We start from the raw sequence: 26,142 nt of genomic DNA, 5'->3' as shown, positions 1-26,142 counted from the left end.
CATTTTTTATAAGTCCATATTATATGATGTCTGTTCTTCACTATAGGATGCATAATATGACAGAATTTATATATCTACACACAATGTGTACCTCCAGCTTTTAGTTCCTGCCACTGTGAGAGGCTAAGAAATAAAGCAGCAACCTATTTTATGATTTCAAAGGGAACAGTAACCCCTAGGAAAGCACACGAAAATCTTCTGTGTCAYTGGCTATTTAAAGAACAGCTTCAGTTTTTCCCACTGTTGCATAATAGGTTCTGATTATTTTGACACTTTTCAGTATTTTAAAATCTTTTTTAAGCAGGAGCCATGGGGAGGCAGCACGAATTAGCTGCACGGTATTTTATCTCTCTCAGCTAATTTCTACATCCTCCAAACCTCAGTTATTTACTCCTGTTCCTCACCAGAGCTGCAGCAGCTGTTCAGGAGGCCATGCAGTGTTCTGGGTCCAAAATCTGATCCAAGTTGAAATAACAAAGGGCAGCTCACCAGGCACCCCTCAAATGCTTTGATCAGCGCTGCCAAGGAAGCAGCGAGGAGCAGAAGAAAGGGATGGAAATGACCTTGATGAGAAGAAAAAAATGTCTGCAGGCTCACAACTTCAACAGAAGGTTTTTCAGGTAGCATTAGCCAAATGATAAACTCGMAGCAATTGCCTTTCAGAAAGCATCATTCCAGCTGAACGTCGTCCTGACTACAAAGTACTTCTCTGCACATTAATTCAGTCAGCACAGTTATTTAACTGGTGAGTCTACATTTAATAGGTGTTTATATTCATTAATATTTATCTCATCTTCCACAAATGAAATTAGTAACAGCACGCCAGAGATTTTCTCCACATGGCTCCTGCAAATGCATTAAACCCAGCTATCTCCAGAGGCAACTGTGGGCAGAGCGTGGCCCTGTGTGTTTCTGTGGCAGCTGTGCTAAAATTATGCTCCTCCCATGAAAAGAATCCTTTTTTTGCTGGATCTGGCTTTAGTTATACAATATTAACAGTGAAAATAGGAGCTGAGAATTCATGGYTTCATATGCTTTCAGTTTAAATTCTATTTAGAGAATTCTTGGGATTTTTACAAGACATCTTAAACATCCAAATCGGGCTCTCGCCTTCCATAATTGCTTTTTAAATCTTTTACTATGAATATGACAGGGTACCTTTTATTTAAACTCTGGCATTCTCTCCTTGAAAAGAAGCATGGAAGGTTAGAGATGAGTGAGCTTCCTGTGTGAGCTTTAAAKTATTCATAAAGCACAGAATGGTTTGGGTTGGGAGGGACCTTAAAGGTCACCTGCCATGGTCATCTCCCACTATCCCAGRCTGTTCAARCCCATCCAACCTGRCCTTGAACACTWSCAGGGATGTGTTCTACAGTTTCTCTGRACAACCTGGGCCAAGGCCTCACYACCCTCACAGGGAAGWAGGTGCTGGRAGGCCACAATTAGGTCTCTTCTCCAAGCTATTCCTGGGATGCTCCCTCTGGGACAACACCCTGTGGGACAGTCAGGCTGTCRTCCACCCACATCTCCCCATGGTTCTCTGGTAGGTTTGTCCAGAGCTGCAAAAAAAGGGCAATTCCACCATTACCAGGGGCTGTATCATCCTCAAGAAAACTCCCAGCTCTAGGCAGTGTTTGGCATTGTTGTTTTTCCACTCAAAGTGAAGTGATGCTGTGTGAAAGGATGGGAGTCACTCAGTCCCTCTCCTCAGAGCCCTGGTGCTGTAATTGCTGTCAAATTAGTTCTGTTCATGCTGCAAGAAAAATATATTGAAGGCTTTTCTTTTCCAGAACCACTCTGGATGTCTTTTTCCCTTACATACAAATAAAAATAATGACGGGGAAAATTGAATAGATGACAAACAAGGAGCCTGCATTTCAAGGGACACAATCAAAGAGCTGAAGCCTTCAGCTACAATTCCCTTCAAACAGCTCAAGTAAACAAGGAAAATTCTTAGGRCTGAGAGTGCTTTAAACCTATCACTCTCCAAGTAGAAGGTAATATTAAAAAATCCAGGAGTACACTGTGATTGCTGTTCCAGAGAAAACTGCCACCAGACAGGCCCTTGTACCATCTGTTCTCAGAAATGTTTTTATACTGTTCACTTTGCTACTTGAGCAAGTAGAAAGTGGTGCCAAAGTTTGCTTCTCACTTTTTCAGGTGCACTGGGATCTTTCTGAGCAGTTAATATTTAAAAAAAATACATACAAATATATGATTAATATTAGTTTTTGCACCAAAAAAAGTGCCTGGTTACTGAAACTGGAGGTTGATAAATATCAACAGCAACATGTAGGAGAAAAAAAGACACCAAAACAACCAACAAGAGCATTCAGATTTGGCCATCCAGCTGTCCATGGGTGTATGGAAATTCACTGCACAGAAGGCATGCAGGGATTTCCCCAGGAAAGTAGGTGAAATTGCCTAAAACTGTACAGCTTAAAATAGATGTGATTGAAAAAAAAGAGGATATTAATTCATGAAGTGATAAGCAGAACAGAAAACACATAAGAAATTTGAATATCATTCCATCTATAAGCTACATTGGAAGCTGCCTTGTGGAATGATCAGGTGAGAGGTTTAAATTAAGCATGAGGAAGTAGTTTTTAGAATAACACATAATTTAACTCAAGGCTATAGAAATACAGAAGGGAGCCTTACAGAAAGAGGGGGAGGTACTTTTTTTGCAAGAGCATGCAGTGACAGCACCAGGGATGTAAGTTTAAAGTGACAGAGGGCAGGTTTAGATTGTTATTAGGAAGACATGCTTTACTGTGAGGGTGGTGAGGCCCTGGCACAGGTGCCCAGAGAAGCTGTGGCTGCCCCTGGATTCCTGGAAGTGTCCAAGGCCAGGCTGGATGAGGCTTGGAGCAGCCTGGAAGGTGTCCCTGCCCATGGCAGGGGGTGGGACTGGATGGAGTTTAACATTCCTCCTAAACCAAACCATTCTTGGATTCTGTGATTCTGTGAAATACAAATATATTTAAAATATGATCAAATTAATGGAGGAACCATCCACAACACTCTTCTTCAGCCCTGCAGTGAACACCAAGACTATCAAAACATWACAAGCAAGCTGCTCCTGGTGGATTATTAGAAGCAAATGTGACCAATCCATCTGAACATATCTGTCACAGAGCTGTGCTTGCTGTAAAATTGTGGCTGGCACAGCTGGTGACTGCATGTAATCATCATTTTTTAATTACAGAAAACAATGCTTCCAAAGAAACACAACAAACTAGAACACARGGCTGGAATCAGAGCCCAAACATTTAGAGGTGAAGTCGTGTGAAGCTGACACGGGGAGTTTCCATCTGGCACCGTTTTGGTGGCTGTCGTTGTCTCTGCCTGTTCTGCTCAGAAGCACAGGGGCTCAAGAATGCACCAAAGATCCTCACCACATCAAGGGTGCTCCAAACACTGTGCAGGCAAAGGTAAAAAATAACTGGGGAGAAATAGAAATCCATACATTTGAGAGCATGAAGTCTTCATCCTTCTGCTTTTACCATACTCATTTTCTGGGGCTGCCTGCATTCAGTGCAGCATCCCCYGCTCCATTCCTCGCAGTGGAGAGGTGCTGGTGAAATCCAGAGCAGCAGAGTCATTTCTGGGGCTGGGAACGTTCAAAGCCCCACCTCCTGCTCACATGCAGGAGAAAATAACGGGTACAAATCCAGCTGCAAACAGCTGAAATMATTCTCTGAATATTTCAGCTGACTTGTTCCAAATGATAACATTTTCATGTGGCAGTGGTCTGTTTTCAGCAGAAGTGGGAATTAAGTCAGCATTTTGAACCCCTGCAGYATGAGATTACACAAAGCTGCTGTGTTATACTGCAATTTAGTAAATTATATTGTAATTTAGCTMATCTCGAGAGAGGGACCAGCACAACACAGGATTAAACTCCAGCTTGAGTTCTGAGAACACTTCTTGCCTTTGTAGCACTATCCAAAACCCTTACAGCTAAATTCAGCCAAAGCACCTGGGGTGGCCAAAACCAAAGACTGCAGTTTCTCCCCAGTTTGGCCCAACCTGAAATAAAAAAAAAATAATAAAAGGAATAAAAAAACAACCCACATTTTGGCTGCTGAGAAGCCCACCAGTATGCTACATTCTGTGAAAAATACTGTAAAACACACCAGAACCTTCTCTCTGCTTCTACAAAGGGGTGGTATAAATTTACTAGAGGGTTGTTCTGATCAAATCGATTGAAACAAACAGAGTAGGTTCTCCTATAGGTGGGGAATGAACTGTCCATTTTACCATTGTTTTGTTCAGATCCAATGGAAGAAAATCAGTAAGAGGAGGGGTCAGAGTAGAGGCCTTACATCCAACCCTGGCTCCTGCATGAGCACTYCTTGTACAATGCTATTGCCCACCCTGATATCCACATCCCATCTATGTCCCTCATGAAGCTCTCTGGAGTGGAGAGGATCACATCAGGGGGCAATCCAACCTTACATTCTTACATAAAGAATAATTCTTAACAGAGGAATCCAGGACCTGGCACCTTCTAGCACAGCTGACACAGGAGCATTTCTCCACAGCTCTGATACAAGGAAAATAAYGAAGAGCAGAAGCAACAAGGGGTCTGTGAAAGTTTGCAGTGTGTGGATTATTACCAGGAGGTGTTTGTGATGAACACTGTGCTGAAGTAATGGTTTTGACATSTCTTTTCAGGATCACAGGCCAGCAAGAAGGAGATACTGGTCTGCAATATGACCAGCCCTGATTTCCATGGATTTCTTTSTAATGCCTGTCTACTCTTGCTCCTTCCAAAATATGCAGCTAAGTGTGCCAACCAGATTGTGGTTTTAGAGATTTTCTGGAGATTTGGCTTCCATAAACTTAAGCAAAATCTTACACAATGCTCTAAAAAACAACAAAAAAAAATATTCCTATCTTCTCTGAGGCAACACTCYAGCTAACTCACACATTTGGAAGCCACCTTCTTTCACAAAGCCAAGCACAAATGGCAAGCCTGGATTTGGGACACACCTTTTTACATTTAACCTAATTGTGGCAGGACAGCAGCACCTCAGACAAGGTGTTTTGTTGCAATTTCTTTTCACTGTAGCTGTGTCACACTCCTCTAACTGCAGTGAGTCCTCGATCTAGCAGTGGGTAAACAGCCAGCACACAAAGCTGCTTGCACAAGAGGGTGTGCATGGCTGGGAGACAGCTCRCTCACATGTTTTAACAAGTGCCATCAAAAAGAATGTTCCAAGGCAGGGTTACATTTCTGCCTAAGCCTCCCAGAGCATCAGCTTCCCCTTGAACACTTGATAATCCTAAATTGGGATTTGTCAGAGGTAAACAGCATTTGCTTTTGCAAGCAGGTACAAAGCAAGTGACACAGTACCCCTGATTTCACAATTTAAAAGCAAAGTTCAGCCCATTTTGTTTACAGTCRCTATAAATAATATTCTGGGGGAGTGAAAAACTTTTGAGAGTAATTTATTTCCTATGTTCCRTGACCTCAAACAAGCCTATGACATCCCTGCTTCAGGAACACAGATAATCCTCAAGCAAATTCCATGCAAATCTTAACCACACTACCAGTAAAGAAACTGAATCAGAAAACACAGCATCCTCTAAACCAGAATGTGAATACAACACATAGCCTGTAGTGGCTGCATTTTGTATCACCACTGACAAGTTAGAACAAAAATATCTGGTATTAACTGCCCCAGGGTGATTCTCCTCCCTGCAAAACAACAACAAAAGTGAAATAATTGATTTAAAATCACAGAATGTCCTGACTTGGAAGKGACYCACGAGGATCATAAAGTTTACCATGGATCTGCTTAGAGATCTGTTTTTCAGCTCAGCTTTTCCCTGAAAACTGGTCCTCACTCAATTACTGACAGCTTCTATTCAKGGTAAGGAAAAAAATGGTAAACTAAAAGTGAATTGATTTCAAGATAAGAATTAATAGCTCATATGAGGAAAAAATGAAGGAATTCAGTGTTTGACTAAAATCAATGTGAATACAAATCCAGGATTGCTCTGTTTTAAATAATCTTTAACCAGCTCTGAGACTAAAAATAACAAAYATGCCAGAAGCAAAGAAAGTATTTAAGTTTTCTTCTACACACATTAACTTCATCATCYTATAATCYRCAAAGCAGCAGCMARTCAGCTCTACTGTCACTTGYTTATAGACRYGACTCAAAAAAMCCCCAAAAACCACCTTTAAGGAGAAGGGCCACCTGCCTGATTATTACCAGGACAGTCCAGTATTGAAAAAAACAATTGTATGCAACACCATGCAATGTTATCCCATGATAAGGAAATTGAATAACCCTTGGAGCAGACCAGGATCTGACAGATTCTGCAGGACAGGCTCTCTARCAGAAGGCTGGAGCTCAGTGTCAGCCTTCCCAGCTGGCACACAGGAGCCCTCCCTTTTGTTCCATTGCACCAACCTCCCATCTTCATCAGGTAATCTCTTTTCCTCAGCTTCTTCACCTTCACCTCTCCTCAGAGCTGTCACTCGTGCACTGTGGATGTCGTGGTGTGGGATAAGGATGAACAAGGAGGAATTTGATGCTGCATCCCTCACCATTGCAGCAGCAGGTCTGCAGGACAGGCAGAACTCACAGGATAGTGGGAACCTGCTATGCTGCCACAGATTTCCTGTCATCTCCTGGAGGGACAGGGGTCACAGAGCAAAACTGGAAGCTTGCTGTTGTAGAGAAATACCAAAGCTACGCTCAGCCACACTGCCAGGTAAACTTTATTTACAAACATACAAACTCCTGAAGGACTGTGCTGGAAAGCACCAGGACCACAGGCCCCAAAGTCAGATCAACACCTCTTTGATGGGAATTACAAGGCCAACTGTTGAAAACATTATGGATGCTTCGCTCAGTCTCTTTTGAAGGGAAAACACAGCTGAATGTGAACTCTCCATGGTGAAGTTCTGCATGATCTGGTATCCTCCAACATGAGACAAGYTGCTGGCTGCAGTGAAGTTTGGCTGCGCAGTGTCCAGAGCTCCTGGCCCAGCACAGTTTTATTGTCACAGTCCTCACCTGACATGATTTAATGATCATCAGGAATACAATCAGTCCTGCCAGGGAGCTGACTATCTCCTCCAGATTGGAGGAGACATACTTTACAAGGGACATGTAAGAAATGAGGGTTGGGAAAAAACAGATCCCATCTTCCCTCCAATATGACACCCTAAAGCAAACAGTCRCAATATCCTATGCTAAAATGATGTTCTTTTCTTTTGCTTTTTATATCTCCTTCCCATTACCTTCCAAAGGTGAATTCCTATCAGGAAGATCCTGTACCTACATYCCTGAAACTGCCCTAGCACAGTGGGATTGGACTGTCCCCCACCCTGCCACAACAGCTGATATTTTCTGAACTGAATCCTGGCCTTTAGAAGCTGGTTGATCAGATCAGCTTACACCACTGGCTTGAAGTCAGTTTTTCTTTGCCTCTTTTTCTTCAAGAGGCCAGGAAACCTGAATGTGATATGGCTCTAGTTCTTCTGGAGTGACATAGTCTGGAGCACTGCCCATCAGGTCTCGTCCCCTGAAGGATTTTGGAAAGGCAATGACGTCCCGGATACTTGGAGCGTCAACAATGAGAGAGATCAGCCTGTCAAGTCCTACAAGCAGAAAACAAATGGGTGAAACACTTGAGTTATGGCTCTGTATTACCTCCCTGAGTCAGAAAAATCAGGAAGATTGAGGAGGTAATATTACTGAGCTTGGAGAATATGAGTGAAGCAAGTAAGGGAGGAAAAAATTAATCTCAGCTGGTAGCAGAGAAACAGATTTGCCTCAAGAGCAGAACTGTCTACCAAAATAAAGCTTTTCAATATTGCTGGAAATTCTGTAACACACCAAGAGCTGCAGGACACAGACAGCAAACACAGCATAACAAAACCTGGGCAGCTGAACGGCAGAACATTGGCAAAGCTCTGCTTCACAGCTCAGAGCTCTGCATCTACCAGTTGTCAAGGATTACAACCACTAAAAAGAATTCAAGAAGAACAAAAGCCTCTGGGTCATTGGATGGAAGAAAATCAAACTGGAGGATCACAAGTTAAAAAAACCTGTGGGCTTTGTCAGCTTTTTTGTTTGTTTTGAGTATGGGGACAGTGTTGATGGTTGGTTGGGTTTTTTCCCTCTTTTTCTAAACCACAAATTTGCAGGGTTCTAAGGGAAAAACAAAACCGTGACATTATCTGAATTAGTGAGCAAAACTGATAAGAAACAAGGGAAGTGAGACTGCAGCAGAGGGGAAGGATGTGAAACATCTTGTCCCCTGCTGTCCCATGCCTCCAGGCAGGCAGGACAGGGATCCTACTCTGGCTGCACAGGAGTGGGAACAAAGCTGACCTAACCTTAATAAATGCAGGGTTTGTAGATCAGAGTAGCATCCTTAGAGCCACCAATGTCCTTGCACAGGAACTAAATCCCAAACTGTGACTCTGGGGAGGAACACCCCAACTTCCTGCACTTGGTGACCAGACCTCTGTTTCTTTCCAAAAAACTGCTGCAAAGATGGAAGCACCAAGGCTTTTCCTAACAACCATAAGCCTTGTTCCTGGGATCTAGTATGAAAAAAAAAAAAAAAAAAACAAAAAAACAAAAAAAAAAACAAAAAAACAAAAAAAAAAACTAAACACCTGCCTCTGTAGAGCTACAGACCACTTACCTAATGCGATTCCTCCATGAGGTGGAGCTCCAAATTCCAAAGCCTCAAGCAGATGGGAAAGCACCTCAGAATCCTCCTGCAAAATTACGTTAAGAGCTGTCAGTGGACAAGCAGTGCCCKTCCTAATAACAAGATGAAGGTGCAATGAAATCATCCATTGCTCAGGGTTAGGAGTTATGTCTCTTTATCTAAGAAGCACGAGTGCTTCTTTCAGAACATGCAATTAATATTTAAATTAATTAGTACTTTTAAATCTCCAAGAGAGCATTACAGGCATCTGTAGGTGTTACCTTCAACACTTTCTCCAGCACAAAACGCTGCTGTTCTGCACTGTGAATTCTGATGGAGCCACCTCCAACCTCATTGCCATTCAGCACAAGGTCGTAGTGCTGGCTACGGACCTGAAGAGAGATGGGAACASGCACCTCAGTGAGGCTGGGGCACAGCTGCACCTGAAAACAACCTGCACAAAGGTGGCAAAGACACTGGGAATGAAGCCGTGAAACTATAAAACCGTTCTCTCAGGGGTACATTGCAGTTCATGTACCGTTCATGCTAGAGGCACGGACTGTCTCTGACAGATGTGGGAGCAGTACAAATCCTTCTGAGAAGCTGATCAAACCCTGAAGCAAATGGGATGCATCAGAATATAAGACTTCTGTTTCCTACTAGCTYATTTTGTCAGGGACGCACATTAATACTTGCTATTTGCAGTGAYCTGGAAGCCATCTCTTCCAAACATRCACGTACAAATTCAGAGARTCACACAATAGTTTGGAAGGGTCTTAGAGATCCTCTAGTTTTACTCCCTGCTATGGGCAGGGGCACCTTGCACAAGCCCAGGTTGCTCAGAGCCCCATCCAGCCTGCCTTGAACACTGYCAGGGAYGGGGCAGCCAMAGCTTCTCWGGGCAGCCTGTGCCAGGGCCTCACCACCCTCACAGGGRAGAATTTCTTCCTGAGATCCAACCTAAGTCTGCCCTTTTTCRGTTTAAAACCATTTCCCCTTGTCCTGTCACTGTTTGCCCTTGCAAAATGTCCCTCTCCAGCTCTCTTGTAGCCTCTTYAGGCACTGGAAGGGGCTCTAATGTCCTCMTGAGTTTTCTCTTCTCCAGGYAGAACAGCTCCAGTTCCCTCAGCCTTTCCTCATAGCAGAAGTGCTCCAACCCTTTAATCATCTTAGTGGCCGCCTCTGGACTCATTCTAATAGATTTCCATCCTCCTTGTGCAGTCAGTCCCACGAAACAACATCTTTTTTTACACAAACCCAGCTGTTGCTTGCCTAGTCTTCCACGGCAGGCATGAAGTTGGTTACCTTCATGGGGTCAGAATAGAGGAGGCTGACATCTGAAGGATGAGGGGCGGTGAAGGGGTGATGAGCAGATTCCAGTTCAGTGGGATTCTCTGCTTTGGGGAAGAAAAGAGGGAAATCCACCACCCAGAGGAAGTGAAAAGCTTTGGGATCACGGAGTGCAAGCCCAGCTGCCTCCAGGAGGTTGGCACTCAACAACCGCAGGGTTCCTAACGCAGAGCACTGCAACAGAGAAGGGAGAAGTGAGACAGGGCGATTTTACCATCAGGGAAATCACTCAAACACCAACCAGGGGAAGAGTGTTCCATAAAGGAAATACCACAGACAGCATCAGCAGTAAAGCCCTTGGATCCTGCAATCACCTTCCTGCTGAGGAAGCRGCACTGCAGGGTTTGACAGAAACCAAGCAAGGAGTGTGAAAGTCCATTTTTTTCCCAGCYATTTAATCTTCAGAGCTTTCTTAGACYAACCTCTTAATCCACACATGTGGATTAACTGGGAGAGCACATGTAAAATCCACACTTTTCAGGCAGAGAAATGAAGGCAAAGAGAGAGAATATGACCAGATTTTGGCTATTGAGCAAAGCACACCACCTTGTAATAAAACAATGCTTGGAAGGCAACATCTGCTGGCAAGAATGGAGAGAAGGGWAGGGACAGAATCTCCCACTACTGCTGCTAATAAGTCATCTGCTTATGGGAGACACAATTACCTAGTTGACCYCATTTTCCAATCTGTTTGATGCTTTGAAAATGAAGTTAAGAGGAAAGAAGGCACTGATTTGTTGCAGGTTTTTTATATTTCAGCCTTCATTCCAGTTATGAGTCCTGCCCAGAATTTGACTGGGGGCAGTAAAAGTAATAGGTACATTTCATGCCTTATTTGCTGTTGCTATAGCTGCCGTTCCAGAGAAACAGAAAATTAGATGATGACCTATTTTAATAATAAGGRGAATCAGACTAAGGTCAGATAACATCAAAACCATCATCAGCAACATTCAGCTCACCCAGCCACCCAAGAAATTCCTCCTTACCACTTGCTTGTGTTCACCAGCTGCCAGCAGCACCACATCATCCCCCTGCATGTTCAGTGCTTGGATAAGCTCTGACTGCTCCTTCTCACCAAGAAACTTGGTAAGCTGAGACTTCAAGGTTCCATCAGGTCTGCAGATAATTTCCATGATTTCCTAGAGAAAGGCAAGGGTATGTTMAGTGCAGTGCTGCCCTCTCTCGCCTTGAAACATCACATGCTCAGGCAGCGACTCTCAGCTATTAAAAACGGCTCTGCCAAGTTCCTCTGCCTTTATCACATTTTGTCACTCACCCATTACAATGTGTCAGCAGTGTTTCTGTCCTACCTGGTTAAACTGRGATTTTGCAGACTCCTTTAGCGACTCCAAGTCTTTGTTTGTGAGATACCTCTGGGGAAAGAGCAAGAGAAGACAACATAGATCAGCAAAATCAAAGATTGRTAGGATTCAAATCTACTAAGCTGTTTCCAAACTTCTCAAATTATTTTCTTTCTATTTCAAATTCTTATGAGGGCYGAGGAACAGGTCAGGGCTCAGTAGCTGGGTATCTGCTCTAAGGGCTCCTTTCAGAAAGAGACCCCTCTAGGTCTACATCTTTTTCCCCTGTTCACAGGTAATTTTATCTGGTCAGTAGGGTCAGATCACTGCCTCCAGCCTGCAGAAATAAGGCTACACCACCACACTATTGATGGGGAAAGGCAGAGCTCAGTCTGAGGAAGAACAGAGAAAAACCACGTGGGCTGACTCTTGCCTGCAAAGCCACTMAATAAATGAGGATCTGCATCAAGGTCTTKACTTTTTTAATCTATTCCAGTGTTTAGGGTGGCTATAGATGCCACTTTCATGTTGCTAAAACACACACCTCAGTGCCCTCTTGTGGGAAGYCAACTTGCACTTTGTGCCAAAATGAAAGGAGTCCCAAGAAAAATTATGGTCAAAAAGTCCCGTTCCCCAAATAAAACTCAACATTTAGAGGATTTGTTTATTCCATACTGTCCAAGCTACAAAGATGCCTACAGCCAAAATTAAATCTGTTTCCTTCCCAAAATGCCTGGCTGTGTCAAAAATCTTCCACATCTATTGTCAGCCTTGGATCTGGTCCATGATATTCTCATTACARGACATGAATTGTGCCCTGAAATGCAGCTAAAGCAAACAGGAGAAGGACATGGAACCACCTGACCCTTCTCTGCCTACCCCAGAGCTGTGCTATGCCCAGCCCTACTTCAATCTCCTGTCACAAGGAACAATTTATTATTGAGATGCACATCWCAAAGGTGACAAAAAGCAAGGTGAAACCCCGAGAAGGTTCCCTATCCTCATGGGATCTTGCAGCTCCATTCTTTTCTCCCACTTCCTAAGAATAAAATACTCTTCCTGCTACCTGATCATTTTAACACCACTCAGCCCAACCTGACATGGATTACAACCAATCCCAAGTTCCCTTAAGAACACCAGCAGCAGCAAGGAACATTTCCATACCAACAAMGGAATTCAAATTGGCATTTTATTTATTTCACATAAACAGGATGTAAAAGCATCACTTACCACTCCCTGAGGAATGCAAATGGCTCTGATGGAGCCATGGGGGTAACTGAGGGCMTTCTGCACAAAGCGAATGTCTGATCTTCGTAAAACATCACTGATATCCAYGATCTGAGAAAGGACAGAACACAGGAAAAAGTACTGGTGATAGAAACACAAAGCAAAAATCCTGCATTTGTGTCTTAACACCTTCAACACTATTCCCTTTCAGCAGTTTTTGCTCCTAAAACAGTCAAGATGCATTACTCCCTAACATTACATTATCTTCAAAATTTATTTTTATTAGAACATACATTTTTCACAGTCAACTGATCAAACCCTCTCCTCTTCAACAGACTGAAGACCGCTGCACAAAGCAGCAACAATGGGACAGACCTTGGATAAATTACAGCACTCAGAACTCCAGTGACGCATGTATYCAGGATTCAAAGGTTATTAAAACACTAAGAGAAAGGAAAAGCTGCAGGTTTCCAGTGGGCAAACCCTCACCTTCATCCCAAAGCGAGTGTCTGGTTTATCAGTCCCATACTGAGCCAGTGCCTCCTCATATGTCATGGAAGGGAAAGGGGTCATAATTGAGCCTCTTTCCTCTGGCCAGGAATGTTGCAGCATGCCCTCTATCAGCCTCTGGATCCCAGCTTGATCTACAAATGACATCTCTATATCTATCTTAAAACAGAGAACAAGGGGAGAATTCCACATTAGCTACAGGTTTTGCTTTCACATTGCTGCTTGTGACTACAAAGCCAGCAAAACAAGAAACAATACACAAAATGACATCATCACATGACTGCATTAGGCTGGGGATGTGCTGAGGATCACCCTCCAGGCTGGTGACTCAGGCAACAGCCTCCTCAGAGAGCGAATGAGGTAATGATGACAAGGACACAAGAGGCAGCCTTGAATGAACCAGGCCAACTCAGCCAGGGACCTCAAGGCTGAGSAATGGGATGCCTGACCCAGTGGGACAGGGGGAGATTGCATCATCAAGTACAATGCAATTCCCACATCTGCACCTGGGACACTGCAGTCAGCCAAGGACAGGAATCACGAAGTCAATTCCACATCAGTTTCCAAGGGAAATGTGAAACACACACCAAACAACTCTGTACCCCTGAGAAGCACCAGACTAGCACAGACTAAGCCTCCAGAAAGGAAAACACTACAAGCCGTTGGGGATGAGGTGCAGGGAGAAAGGCAGCACGGGCTGATTACCTGGGTGAATTCCGGCTGYCTGTCAGGCCGTGAACCCTCATCCCGGTAGCAGCGAGCGACCTGGAAGTACCTGTGGTAACACTCGGACTTAGATAACAATTTAAAGTACCCTGGACTGAACTGTGGCTATAGAATTGATGGTACAAAAGATAAGGAAAAAAGAAGTAAACCAGAGAGAGTGCTCTGTTCCCTCTGCAGCCCAATTAAAAGCTTTGCACTCGTGCACCCTGACATGCTTCTCCTTGTCTCAGTCATGCTCARCTGCCCAGCCTCACCTCAGTTTGTTCTGCAGGTTACTCCTGGAGAAGCTTTTATCACACATTAGATTTTCTGCCCTTCAGGCAGGCTCTGCTTCAGATCAGGTTTGCATTTCACACCAGAGTGAAGACTTCAGCTTTCCAACAGGACACATTTCATTTGACTGTGAGGGCAAAGAGCCTGGCCTAGCTAGCAAGTCCCAAGTATTTAAGAACCCCTCTTCAAAACATAAAATCCTTGGCAATAGTTTTTTGGGTTTTTTTTTTGAAGTATCTAAAACTTCCCAAATAAAGCATTCAAACCCTAGATAGGACATGCATAGAACAGGAGCCCAAGAAACTCTTACCTGTCCAGTCCTCCAACCATCAGGAGCTGCTTGAACTGCTGAGGACTCTGTGGCAGAGAGTAGAACTTGCCCACTTCCCTCGAGGGCACAAGGAATTCTTTGGCTCCCTGGCAATCAGAAAGAAAATTACAGAGTTTAGCGAGTAAGTGGCCCCAATTCCTGACAGAACATACACCGGAAGTGCAAGAATAAAGGACCTATTTTTCCCATTATGAACTCCCACTTGTRAGGAAATGGCTTTTTGTACATTGCACTTAAAATTTGTGAACAAACTCAGTCCAAAATATCCCAAAGGAGAATWCTCTATTTTTCTTCTCTGAGAGACTAATGCATAATACACCATCCAAGACAGGAGTTTAAATGCAAAAACTCCAGGTTAGCTGCATCAATATTCGTCAGCTACAGCTCTCCTCTCTGACCATTTTTGAAGTGAAAGAAAGGAATATAAGATCAGAAATTATATTTACTTGAGTAGGGCCTCTAAAATAACCTACTGGTTAAGAGATAAATGCTRAAAAGACAGTGCTTCCAAGTTTTTTGGTTTTATGATCCCAGGGCAGACTTGCAATCAACATGCACTCTACAAGACAGAAGCTGATTTCATTTGAAGGTTCAAAATTARGACTCAAGTAATCACCTCTCCCCTTTCTCTCCCTCTACTTTTAAAAAGATCTGTGGATCATATCACAAGTTACATGAGCTGTTATTTAGCAAGGGAACAGCAATGAGGGCTGAGTGGCAACTGCAAATGATTCAGCCCTGACTGTGCAGCTGCAGGAGGCCAGAAAGCATCACATACATACCCCGGGGGTTCTTTTAAAGAGAGTTGGAGTTTCTACATCCACGAACCCTGGGGAACAAACACAGAAAAAGCTGAGAGGAGGGTGAACTAATAAGACAGAGTAGGCTGGAGTAGGGTTAGTCAGCACAATAGGCYATCTAGCATACCACGGAGCCTCTCCAAAACCTACACACTTTACTACTTACAATAATTATTCCTGCAATTACAGACTTAAATGCTCTGAGCTACCCTGATGTCCTGCCAAAACTTGTTGATAACAGAGGACTCCAAACAGGCTGAAAATGTCTTAATCCATTTAATCCATAATGTGCCTATCCATTCTGAACTAGGCATTGATTTTCCAAAAAGCATGTCCTGATTTTAAGACAARCAAAAGCCCTAAAACAAATCCATCCCTCAGACATGACTCAACTGTGTGACCAAAAGAGGGAAACTACCTGTAGTCTTTTCTCATTGCAATCAGCTGATTTGAAACAACTGAGATTTCAACACACTTTGTTCTTCAGGCCTGRTAACATCCCACTAAAGACCCAACACAAGCAGACAAGTCCTTATTAATGGGACCAAACTGGAGTAGCAAGTTGATTAGGAATCTCTCCCAGAAGAAGGAGACAGCAGCAGGCAAAGCTGAAATGTTGTTTGCTGTCCTTCAAGCAATTTCCTCACCRTGGAGATTGCAGAGATATTCCCGCATCCTCATCACCATGCGAGACCTCAGCCGCAGGTTGGACTGCAGCTGGAAGCTGCGCAAGTCCAGGTACCGATACTGCATCCGCAGGGCCTCTGATTTCTGGAGAGAGAATTAGGATGAAGAGACAAAATTCAAATTGCATGTCCAATGAAGGTGCCCCTAAAGCCACAAGAACATGTGRCACAACACATTTGGTTGCCACAATGCACCCATTACCCACAACCTACACAAATGTGGCATTCCACTTTAAACAAAAAACAAACTCCCCAAAGAAGTTCTGGCTGTCCCMTCCTTGGAGGTGTTCAAGGCCAGGCTGGMTAGAGCTCTGAGCAACCTGRTCCAGTRGGYGGCAYSCCTACCCATGGCAGGGGGTTTGGAACAGGAGGACCTTTAARGTTCCTTCCACCCAAAACCCTTCTGTGATTCCATGAGTCAAATAAAACAGCCTCTTGTTTCACACTCAAAAAACCCAGCATAGCCCTATTTCTTTCACTCTTCCCTTTGCCATCAATTCTTCCAGTGCTATTTGAAGTCTGGAGTCATTCAAGCCTTGTTTTCTGCTTAGCTCTAAATRGGAATAGATCCTCACAGCAAACAAACAGCACCCCTATTTTAAATACCATCATGCCCCCAAAGCAAAGCAGGAAGAACAAGACTCAGCTCTCAGATGTTTTGCCATCACCCTAGGCAAATTCCCAATTTAATGAAAAGCCAAAACCTTGATAAGAAAAGAAAAACACAGACACCTTAACAAAATCCTTGATTTCAAAAGGCAGCTTCTTACAGGAGTTTAGGATCTCTGCAGTCTCTGCCTTCACTTCAATATCCCCTGTTGGCATTTTCTAGAACAAAAAGGCAAAAAAAATATTAAACAGTTGGACAAAAGTATTTCACAGATGGTCAAARGGAAAAAAGAAACCATGAGATTACCCTCCCTGCCTTCTAACATAAAATATAAGTTAGAGAGCTTCTCTCAAGGACGGATTTCTTCTAGATTTCCCTTCTGTTCAGAAAAACACAAGTCACCTCATCAAAGATGGCAGATCCTTTCCTAGTAGCGTCCTGGTCTCCAAATACAATTACTTTTCCTGTGCTTTCTCCTCAAAGGACWGGCTAAGCAGAGGAAAATCAGGCATGGGACCTTTTAGGGCACGCACATTTGAATAAAATACTAGTGCCATTAACCTCAGCAAAACCACACAGTGCAAGCTTCAGCGAGCATGGGCAGCAGCAGCCCTAATATGAGTCAAAAAAAGGAAATTGTGAGGAGCTTCTCAGAACTTCCATTTCTAAACACCAGTTCTCAGAACTAGTCTTCTTTTGACTCTATCCCAAGGGAGGGCAGACAGCTCCCCTCACGTAGCACTGAGGCACAGCAAAGTTCACTTGATCCTGTAGAACTCTGCTGTTTACCAGGGGAAAGGAAATGCAACCTCCCAACAAAATGATAAATGAATGAAAGAAATAAAGGCATGGCTTGAAGCCTGAATTCTTAATGAACATCTACAAGTGGACAGTGCAAAAGGGAGCTTTGATCATAAATACACGTCCTCTTTTTAGACCTGCCAGTTATGTGTACATTCCGGAAAGATCAGTCTACAGCTGATTACAGAGGCAGCTGAGAAACGCAGAACATTAAAAAAATTATTCAACCTCTGTTTCCTATACAAAGAGGCCAGCAAAATCAATAACCAGTTGTGGAACTTGAAATGACAATTATTTATTTTCAAGGAAAAGAAATTCTCACCCACACTTTGAAAGCCTGAAAAAGCCTAGAAAAGTAAAGCCTGTAAATGGATGGGATCGAGTTTGATTTGTGGGTGCCTGCAATGTGCTTTGAGATTCTCCTGTGATATGACAGCAATTATTTCACCTCACACAACCAGAACCCCTGGCAATACTCTGACACAAACCCCACCATAATCCCACTATCCAGTGCTGTTTCCTCCAAGGAATAAAACCCCTGAGAGTCGCCCCCATCCTCACCGGATTCTCCTGCCCCGGGGGCCGAGGGGACACTGTCCCAGTCACTCGCACCACAGACTCCACYGGGGCACTGGACAGGAGCTCCTTCACATGGGAATGTGCCTACAGGGAGAGGACAGAGTCTCACAGAAATTCAAACAACAGGACAAATGCACTGCAGCCAAGCACCTCAATCCAAAATCACTCTGAAGCCAGAGGAAACAGCACTGATGTTTCTGTTGCAGTGTCAGGTCAGGGATCTCATAACACTTCAGTCTACTTGTAAGGGAGAGCACTTGGTCTGGCAAAGCCCTTCCTTCTGCCACCAAAATTAAAATTAAAACACAGACTCATGTTTTGGCASCACTTACCTCATCCTGAGGAATGATGATCTGGGTCAGTCCCTGGAAATCCCTCAAAACCAGAAACAAGCCTTGTCTGATCCATGAAAAACACAAAAGCAGAAACATTTTTTTACTCATTTAGTAGGTTTCTACTTTTAAAAGCATATGGCTCCTGGCTACACTTTCAGTGTCTTGGCAACTCATTCCAAGTACTGAACCTACAGACACTTTTCCCACACCTAAACCTAACCTCAAAAATTCATTTCAGACTGTGACACAGACAATGTGTAAATAACCAGGAGAGGGAGGATTTTAACTTAAACTTTAATGCACACAGAGCAGGGATTCTGGACACATGCATTCTCCTGCTGGGAAACATCAGTCAGCAAAACACAGTTAAATGAGCAATAAAACTGAACTTCATGTGGAATACAAAGAATAAAAACCCAATCATAAGGCAAGAAGGAGAACACTTGTCCCATAAAAAGTTCCACATGAACAATCCACACTCAAAAAAACAGTTAAAAAGCCCATGCAGACCATCATTGGAGAGCAATGCTGGATGGAAAACAGCTTATAATGGCTCTGGCAAATAATCATCTCCATTTTCACTATGGTTTGCACTTACCTTTGATACTGAACCCATCCATACAGGGTCACCTTCTGTCCCACGTGAGCAGAACGCAGCTCTCCACATGTGTTGGTCCGAGTAACAAAACTGTTGAAGTCTTGAATTAAAAAAGAAAAATCACTCATGGCTTTTGCAGATGAGGCAGAATAATCARTAGTTTCCCCTCCCAATACAATTTAGACATATACAGAGAAATTACTYCACAGATAGATCTGCACTAAGACAYTATGTCACAAACATGAAGTRAAGCTAGTATAAATGCATTTTATACAGGAATTATTTATGTTTCTAACTTTTGTAACAGTATTAGAACACAGCCTTGATGGTGTTGCCCTGTAAATTTCAGGAGCAAGGGAGGGAAAAGCCACAGATCAATCCTGAGGGATGCTGACCATTCCACATTTAAATCCAGAGTCATAGAATCATAGAACAGTTTGGGATGGAAGGACCTTGAAGATCATCTTGTTCCAACACCTGGCACGGGCAGGGACACCTTCCACTATCTCAGGCTGCTCCAAGCCCCATCCAACCTGGCCTTGAACGCTTGCAGGGATGGGGCAGCCACAGTTCCTCTGGGCATCCTGTCCAGTGCTTCACTTTCTAAGCAAATAATTTCTTTCTAATATATAATCTAAACCTGCCCTCCCCTCCTTCAGTTCGAAGCCACTCTACCATATCCTGTCACTGCAGTTCCTGGTGGAGACACAAGAACTGGAAGGGGCTTGGCAAACCAAGAGCCAAACACACCACCCACGCAGGTGAAAACTGAACAGTTTCTGCTTGAAACTCCTGGAAAAAGGTTTGAACCACGATTACAGAACGCTTTGCATAGACCCCCGTGTACCTGTAATCATGGCCTTAGTTATAGAACCAAGCACACCATTTACAGAACGGGCAAAAGGTTCAGCTCGCAAGGAGAAGCCTAAAGGATGTCATGACCTAGTCATGTATAAGCAATTCTAGGAGCCAATTTCACTACCTTCATCACAGCCTTCAAAATTAAAAGCGATTTAGAGAAAGCACTTATTAAGTGATACAGGGAAAATAACTTGCCCCAAGGGTGACACTAATCGACGGTGTGGATACCCTGACCTGTACCCCGGAAGAAAAGGAACGCCATTCCCGCGGGGATAAGACCAACGCTCCCTCCTCACCTGGAGTGGCGGCCGCCCGGTGCAGAGCCCGCGCCAGCAGCCGGGGAAGCGCCATCCCGCAGCCGCCCCTCATCCARGAACACGGGAAGAGCGCCACCGCCCTGCAGGAAGGGAAAAACAAGGGCTCCGGAGGGGAAAAAGGGAAAGCAAACACCGCCGCCACCGCCTCCTGCCCTCAGGCCGCCCGCCTCAAAGATGGCGGCGGAGGCGCGGCCCCGCGCGGGGGCTGACGGGAGGCGGTTCGAACGGCGCCGGCGGGCGATGGCGGCCATGGCGGACGAGCCGGCCGAGGAAGGCGGGACGCGGACCCTGCGGCTTTCCCAGGTTCTGCCCTTCGGACGGGGCCACGGCCGCCTCGGGATCAGCCCCAGCGGCCGCTACGTCCTGCCGGTGCCGAGCTCGCAGGTACGGTGGGACCGGGGAAGCGGGGGCGGCGGCGCCACCCTTGTCTATTCCCTGTCCCCTCACCCCGCTTGCCTCGCTCTCCCCGCGCGGGAARCACGGGCTTTAACCTTATGCGCTTTTTAAATTTTTTTTTTTTATTATTTTCCCCACCACCACCACCTCAGGAAATCGTCGATCCGCAGAAAACAGCGTTTCTGCTGCGCAAAGCCTGGACGCTGTACAGCGTGACCCCCCTGTACCGTTTCCACCGCGCCCGCCTCAGGGAYTACGCGCGGCTGCTGAGCGCCTTCATCGCCGCCGAGAAGCAGAAGGGGCTGGCGGTGGAGGTGGGTGTCGAGCTGGACATCAGGGTGACCGTGTCCAGCATCGCCGAGCTCCGGGGCAGCGAGCAGGACCAGCCTGCCGTCCTCGTGCAGGTGAGGGATTTCGGGGGGTTTGGTCATTTTCACTGGTTTTGCAGTGATAAAACGCTCCGTCTCTTAAAAAAACCCCAGATCTAAACCCTAGCTGTATGGAACAACTACTGTACTATACACTGTGATTTAATGAAACTGAGTCCTGTCTATTTTAACTGGAACAGAGTATTACAGTTTTAAGTTGCACCAGGGGAGGTTTAGGTTGGACATTAGGAAGAATTTCTTCACAGAAAGGATGATTAGACATTGGAATTGGAATTGGCTGCCCTGGGAGGTGGCGGAGTCACCGTCCCTGGAGGTGTTTAAGGAAAGACTGGATGTGACACAGTCAAAATCCTGGTCTAATGACAAGGTGGTGTTTGGTCACAGGCTGGACTCGATGAGCTCGGAGGTCTTTTCCAGCCTAATTGATTCTATCATCCCCTAAGCAATGTGTACAGTTAATTGCAAATTGGAGTTCAACCCTTCAACAGGATCAGAATAAGACCATGCAGAGCAATCTCTGTCTAACGTTTCAGTTTAGCARTCAATTTACTGCCAGGACTTGAACAGGTTATTTAACTTCCTGGATAAAACTGGCATAATCCCACTTCCTGGCCAGAGYTCCGGTCTAATTAATATTTCTGAAATGCTTTGTCTCAAGTGAAATGTGGTACTCAAATGTCAAGTTCATGGTGGCAATGGTTGTAGGATATACCATGGAATTAAGCAGCTTTTCTAAACTCAGATCTCAGGACTGTTCCTAAGGAAGTTGAAAGTGCCTTTTCTGCTGTTTTTAACAGAATTACATTCTAGGGATGTAACGGATGGACTGAATAACTGTATGTGTTTTATAAAAAACAGTGCTGCATCCAAGGTCCTGAAAAAAACCTCACTTCTACCAAACACTTAAAACTATAAATCAAAATCTATTTTTAGCTGAAAAGAAAAAAAAAATCTGTACTTGCTCTGCAGCATTCAAATGCTTCTTCCCTCCATCCCAGCTCTCTTCGAGGTCACGAGCTTCCTCCAGGAGCTCTGAAGACAAACTGGTGTGGTCGGGCTGTTTCTGCTCTGTTTTTGGAGATGACCTTTCCGAGAATGTTCTGGAGGGCTTCACCTGTCTGCCCCTGTTCCTGACCCACGGGGCCGAGAGCTACACGTCCATGGTTGGAAGGTGGTTCCAGAAGACTTTTGACTGCTGTTTCCGCCGCCTGGCCATCAGCCCCCTGAACCTCAGCTGGMTGGTGGCCATGTGGGCTGGCAGCAAGCTGGACAGAGCTGCCTCTGCTGTGGAACTCATCTTCTCCGTGCCCCGCCTGCTCCAGCCCCTGGATATTTCATATGCCATCCACCCAGAGGATGCCAAAGAGCTGTGGGACACGGTCCAAAAAACACCGGGAGAGATCACTCAGGAGGAGGTGGATGTGTTCATGGACTGCCTTTAYTCGCACTTCCACAGGCACTTCAAGATCCACCTGTCAGCTGCAAAGCTAGTCAAGGTTTCGACAGCAGTTGCCTCGGCACACTGTGATGGGATTGTGAAGGTGAGCCTCTAAGTAGCAGGTTGTCCTAATGCTGGCCAAATTAGATAGCTATATCTGAAGGTCTCGTGTTTCTTTTGCATCATTTCCTACAAGGAGTTGTTAAACCTCAGCTTTTACTAATCATACTTAGCTCTGGAGTTGGGGCAGCTGCCAGTACAGTRTTGTACTGCTGTGTTGCAGCAGAAGCTATTTGTCTTGGGCCAGAAATAGGTGTATTAGCTTTGGTATGAACAGGAAAGTTTCTTAAGCCATAAAAACCGTTTTTTGGATTTAAAAAGATCCCAAACTTAATTACAAAGCTTTAAAAGAAGTTCACTAGCTTTCTAGTATTAAGACACAGGCACAAGATTCCTTTACATGTAACCCTTTTGATAAAGGTGCTGGTTTTTCTACAGAGGTATGTATAAAATGCTTCAAACCATGACACATTAATCCTTCAAGCAATRCAGTATTTTTTTCTGAGTTAAAGAACAGTTTGTGTAAGTGCAGTATTTCAAATTTAGCCTATGATGAGCCTTGGCACATGGTAGTGTTACATTGCCTGTTTTTATCTGTAATAGCTTAAAATTGTCTCAAACAACTTTTTCTGTTRCAGCTAGAACACAGGGATATCTCAGGCTTTCTGAAGGGTGCACTTGTGGAATAGGTGTTGTGTAAATTCAATTATGACTTTTCATAATGGGGATAGAGTTCAAGYCATACATATTCAGTATGAGAAAAGTATAGGTACCTACCTGAAAAGCAACAACTGAGCAGCTGACTAAACACACRGTACACTTGGTAGTTTCCTTCCAACCAGGGTTTCAGGGTTTCAGGGTGTGGAAATCTGGCAACTACAATTGTTGTTTTGACAGGCTTTTTTCCCTTTCTTGCAGCTTCTACACAGCCAATACCTTCTTGGAGTGCTGATGATACTGACTGAACTTGCAGTCTCTCAGATACAGTGAGAGCTATTTCAGTAACTCTTCATGCTAAAAAGGCTTCCCGTTGAACCAAGTGTGCTGAGAAATCACCATGAAATTCACTCCTGCAGGATCTTTCCTCTCTTCGGGCTGTTTGGAGCTGGGGTGTAACTCCAGCACTTGGGCTGTGTAACAGCRAAGCCAAGCACACTGCCCTGAAGACAGGGCTGCAATGCAAACTTGTGACAGYTCTATGACCAGTTTGTTTTCTCAGTCACTTCATTTATGTGCAGGTTATCAGCTCAGAGACAATGAAAACTCTTGATCAACTTTCTGACAGGTATTTCTGTTGTTTCAAAGAGCAAGTTGGTTTCCACTGGACAGCCTAAGCTATACAGACCTTGGCCTTGGCTGAACTGTGACTACTCTTGGGTTACTTTAAATGCAGAGTTCAGCACACCTGAGAAAGGGTACATACTCTGCAATCCAGGGCAGAAAAATCCAGGTTGCTAATTCCCTTCTTAGCTTGCTAAGGGTACTTGGTAATAATGTTCATTTGTGTTCCAGTTGGGCATGAGAKTGGAAACAAGGCACTTGTCAGCCTGTTGGTCTTCTCAGGCAAGTTGATAGATAGTTAAGTGGATATGCTTGACAGTTAYTAGGCTTTGTCCTGATGTTTGTAATCTTGGATGTAATCCTGTGGGCCAGAGAGCTCTCAGGGTTGGAGCTGTGTGCTATAATTTTATGTTGGATTCCTTCCTTCTGGAGCAGGTAAGAGTTCAGAGGGATGGTGTACAGCACTTGGCTAGACATTTAAGTAGCAGAAAGTTGCACCTGCTAAGACTTCTTGTAATACAGTACTAAATAAAGAAAGTATTTTCCATCTTTTGTCTTAAGGACAGACCATCTATGTCTAATTAAATACATTCTTGCACGAAGCTTATCTCCAACTATAGCTTACCTGACCAAACCACCACTTGTTATCTATTAAATAATTCTGTGAGCAGCAAAATTTCAAGTTTTATTTTCTTGCTTCACAATTCTGCAGCATCTCTTGGAGCTGATTTGTGCTGTGGCCTTCTCCTAAATAGGAATGCATGTTTCCTTTCTTTTCCCAGTGTAAAGCTGCCTAACATGACATAACTGCATGCCTACTTCCTAACCTTTTTCCAAAATTAGACAAAGAAACATGCACTTGGTTTCAGATTGTTTACTRTTTGAAAGTGGATTATTTTTGCATGTTAAGGTTGCATTCTGTGGTGACTCTTACCCCGGTAGAGGCAGCTAAGTGATCTTCTGAAGGTCTTGGCAGCACTGCAACTACTTAAACTATCACTTCTGGTGCTTTAGTTTCCTTTTTTGAAATATCTCAGACAAAGTGTGCTGTCTGGAGTCAGAAGAGCGCAGCACTGAGTACAACGTCTGGAAATAACTGGCACCTGTATTTGATTTGAAAACAGGACTGTTACACCCAGGGTTTGGTTTTAAATCTAATGCTCAGCTCTTTCCAATGAATTTGTATAAATAATTTCTAAAAAACTCAGTTTTAACCTCTCCTTGTGTTGTCCTCATTGATAAATGCAGTTACGTGAGCATAGGTAAGATCTGGYCAGATAGCACAGATGCTTCCTTCCAGAAAAAGCTGGTTCTGAGTGATGTGAAGGGTAAAAATAAACAACAAAGTTTTAAGTCTTTTACCTGGACTTATCGGAAGAAAACCTCCAGCATCTTTGTCCACATAAACCATAGAAAAACATGCCCCCCACTGCTTTCACCCCAAGAAAGAAACCAAGAACAGCATAGAAGAAATTTATTAAGATAGCACTATTTATACAAGTTACTCATGCTAGAAAAAAGCATAAATGATACATGTAAACATTTGTTTACAGAATACTTGTTTTCCTTGTAAAGGTGCAAAATGATCTTCATGTAAACACAAGAATACCAACCTTTAGGGGGAAAGGGGCTATTAAAAAAGTTTTAATGTCCCATTTATGACGGTAGTGTATTTTTTACTATATTTAAGCACATTAAAGTCTGAATTACATGAATCAAACTATGAAGTTAAAGAACTCAAGATGTCAGCACTGCCTTTTTCATTTCAGGAATTTACAGTCCTCTTTTTTAAAATCAGATTTAGTAAGGTCCACAGTTTGATCAGGTGCAAAAGGTCCATACTCARTAGAAATTACAGTACAAACAGAATTGTTGAGTCTTGAGTTCTCTCCTCTTCTCCCCCCACTTCTGGGTGCCTCCACAATTSCAGTGCCAGCAAACAGCCCTTCCTATTCAAACTCTTTAATGAACCTCACACCTTTCCCTGCTCTAAACATACACAGGCAAAGTGCACAAAAATCACGCAAAGAGAGGCCACACTCATCATGGTCAGGAATTCTACAGACACAAGAGGCAGCTGAAGTGAGGCTGATCTAAGCATTTTTCAGCAGGAAGGAGCTGGCTGCGGGTCTGCCCTTCCAGCCAAAACACAAGAAGTGGATGTCAGAATTAACAGATGATACCTGCACCCTGCTTCAGGCAAGAATTGATATCAAGCAGGCAACAGGAGGAAAAAGGCTTTTAGAAGTGAGCAACAACCAGTTGTTTTTAGGTTCTGTAGTGATTACAGGAGGAGTATCAGTTTGGATGGAGCCAAACTATGTATTCCATAYCCATCTGCATTATTCCTGATGAGCTGTGTCAATGGTGGACTGTTTCTGGGTGCAGCGTTCTCTGTCTTCACCTGACAACTACACCCAGCCTAAAGGGGGTCATCTCTGCCAAGGGGCCATCAAGGACTCCCCCAAATATCCTATGACTCAGAGGATTACACCATTCCATTGGGAAATTCCCCACTCTGGGGGAGGGACTGAACATTCCTGCCTGGAATTCCTGGACTTTGAGGGTGTAGAATTGGGGGCTTG

General features: G+C 44.1%; 2 protein-coding genes across 2 annotated transcripts; one reads left to right on the top strand and one right to left on the bottom strand.

The window, feature by feature from the left end:
* Nucleotides 1–6,193: 6,193 nt before the first annotated feature.
* Nucleotides 6,194–20,045, bottom strand: DARS2 (aspartyl-tRNA synthetase 2, mitochondrial). Its single transcript, XM_057383038.1, has 17 exons — nucleotides 19,973–20,045; nucleotides 18,816–18,915; nucleotides 18,215–18,281; nucleotides 17,865–17,966; nucleotides 16,625–16,720; nucleotides 15,854–15,977; nucleotides 15,189–15,235; nucleotides 14,386–14,492; nucleotides 13,782–13,851; nucleotides 13,056–13,235; nucleotides 12,570–12,677; nucleotides 11,349–11,411; nucleotides 11,025–11,177; nucleotides 9,994–10,212; nucleotides 8,970–9,080; nucleotides 8,680–8,755; nucleotides 6,194–7,624 (listed from the first exon to the last, which is right to left on the bottom strand). The coding sequence occupies exons 1-17, from the start codon at nucleotides 20,043–20,045 to the stop codon at nucleotides 7,437–7,439; spliced, it is 1,884 nt and encodes a 627-aa protein (XP_057239021.1). The 3' UTR covers nucleotides 6,194–7,436.
* Nucleotides 20,046–20,109: 64 nt separating this feature from the next.
* On the top strand, nucleotides 20,110–25,912 carry CENPL (centromere protein L). Its single transcript, XM_057383045.1, has 4 exons — nucleotides 20,110–20,377; nucleotides 20,542–20,793; nucleotides 21,777–22,319; nucleotides 23,195–25,912. The coding sequence occupies exons 1-4, from the start codon at nucleotides 20,168–20,170 to the stop codon at nucleotides 23,264–23,266; spliced, it is 1,077 nt and encodes a 358-aa protein (XP_057239028.1). The 5' UTR covers nucleotides 20,110–20,167; the 3' UTR covers nucleotides 23,267–25,912.
* The last annotated feature ends 230 nt before the right edge of the window (nucleotides 25,913–26,142 follow it).

The sequence above is a fragment of the Malurus melanocephalus genome, unplaced genomic scaffold (assembly GCF_030028575.1).
Source record: "Malurus melanocephalus ecotype Western Australia unplaced genomic scaffold, MMel_1.1 scaffold_604, whole genome shotgun sequence".
NCBI classification, from domain to species: domain Eukaryota; kingdom Metazoa; phylum Chordata; class Aves; order Passeriformes; family Maluridae; genus Malurus; species Malurus melanocephalus.
Note: the sequence above shows the minus strand (reverse complement) of the source record. Positions and strands in the feature narration are given on the sequence as shown.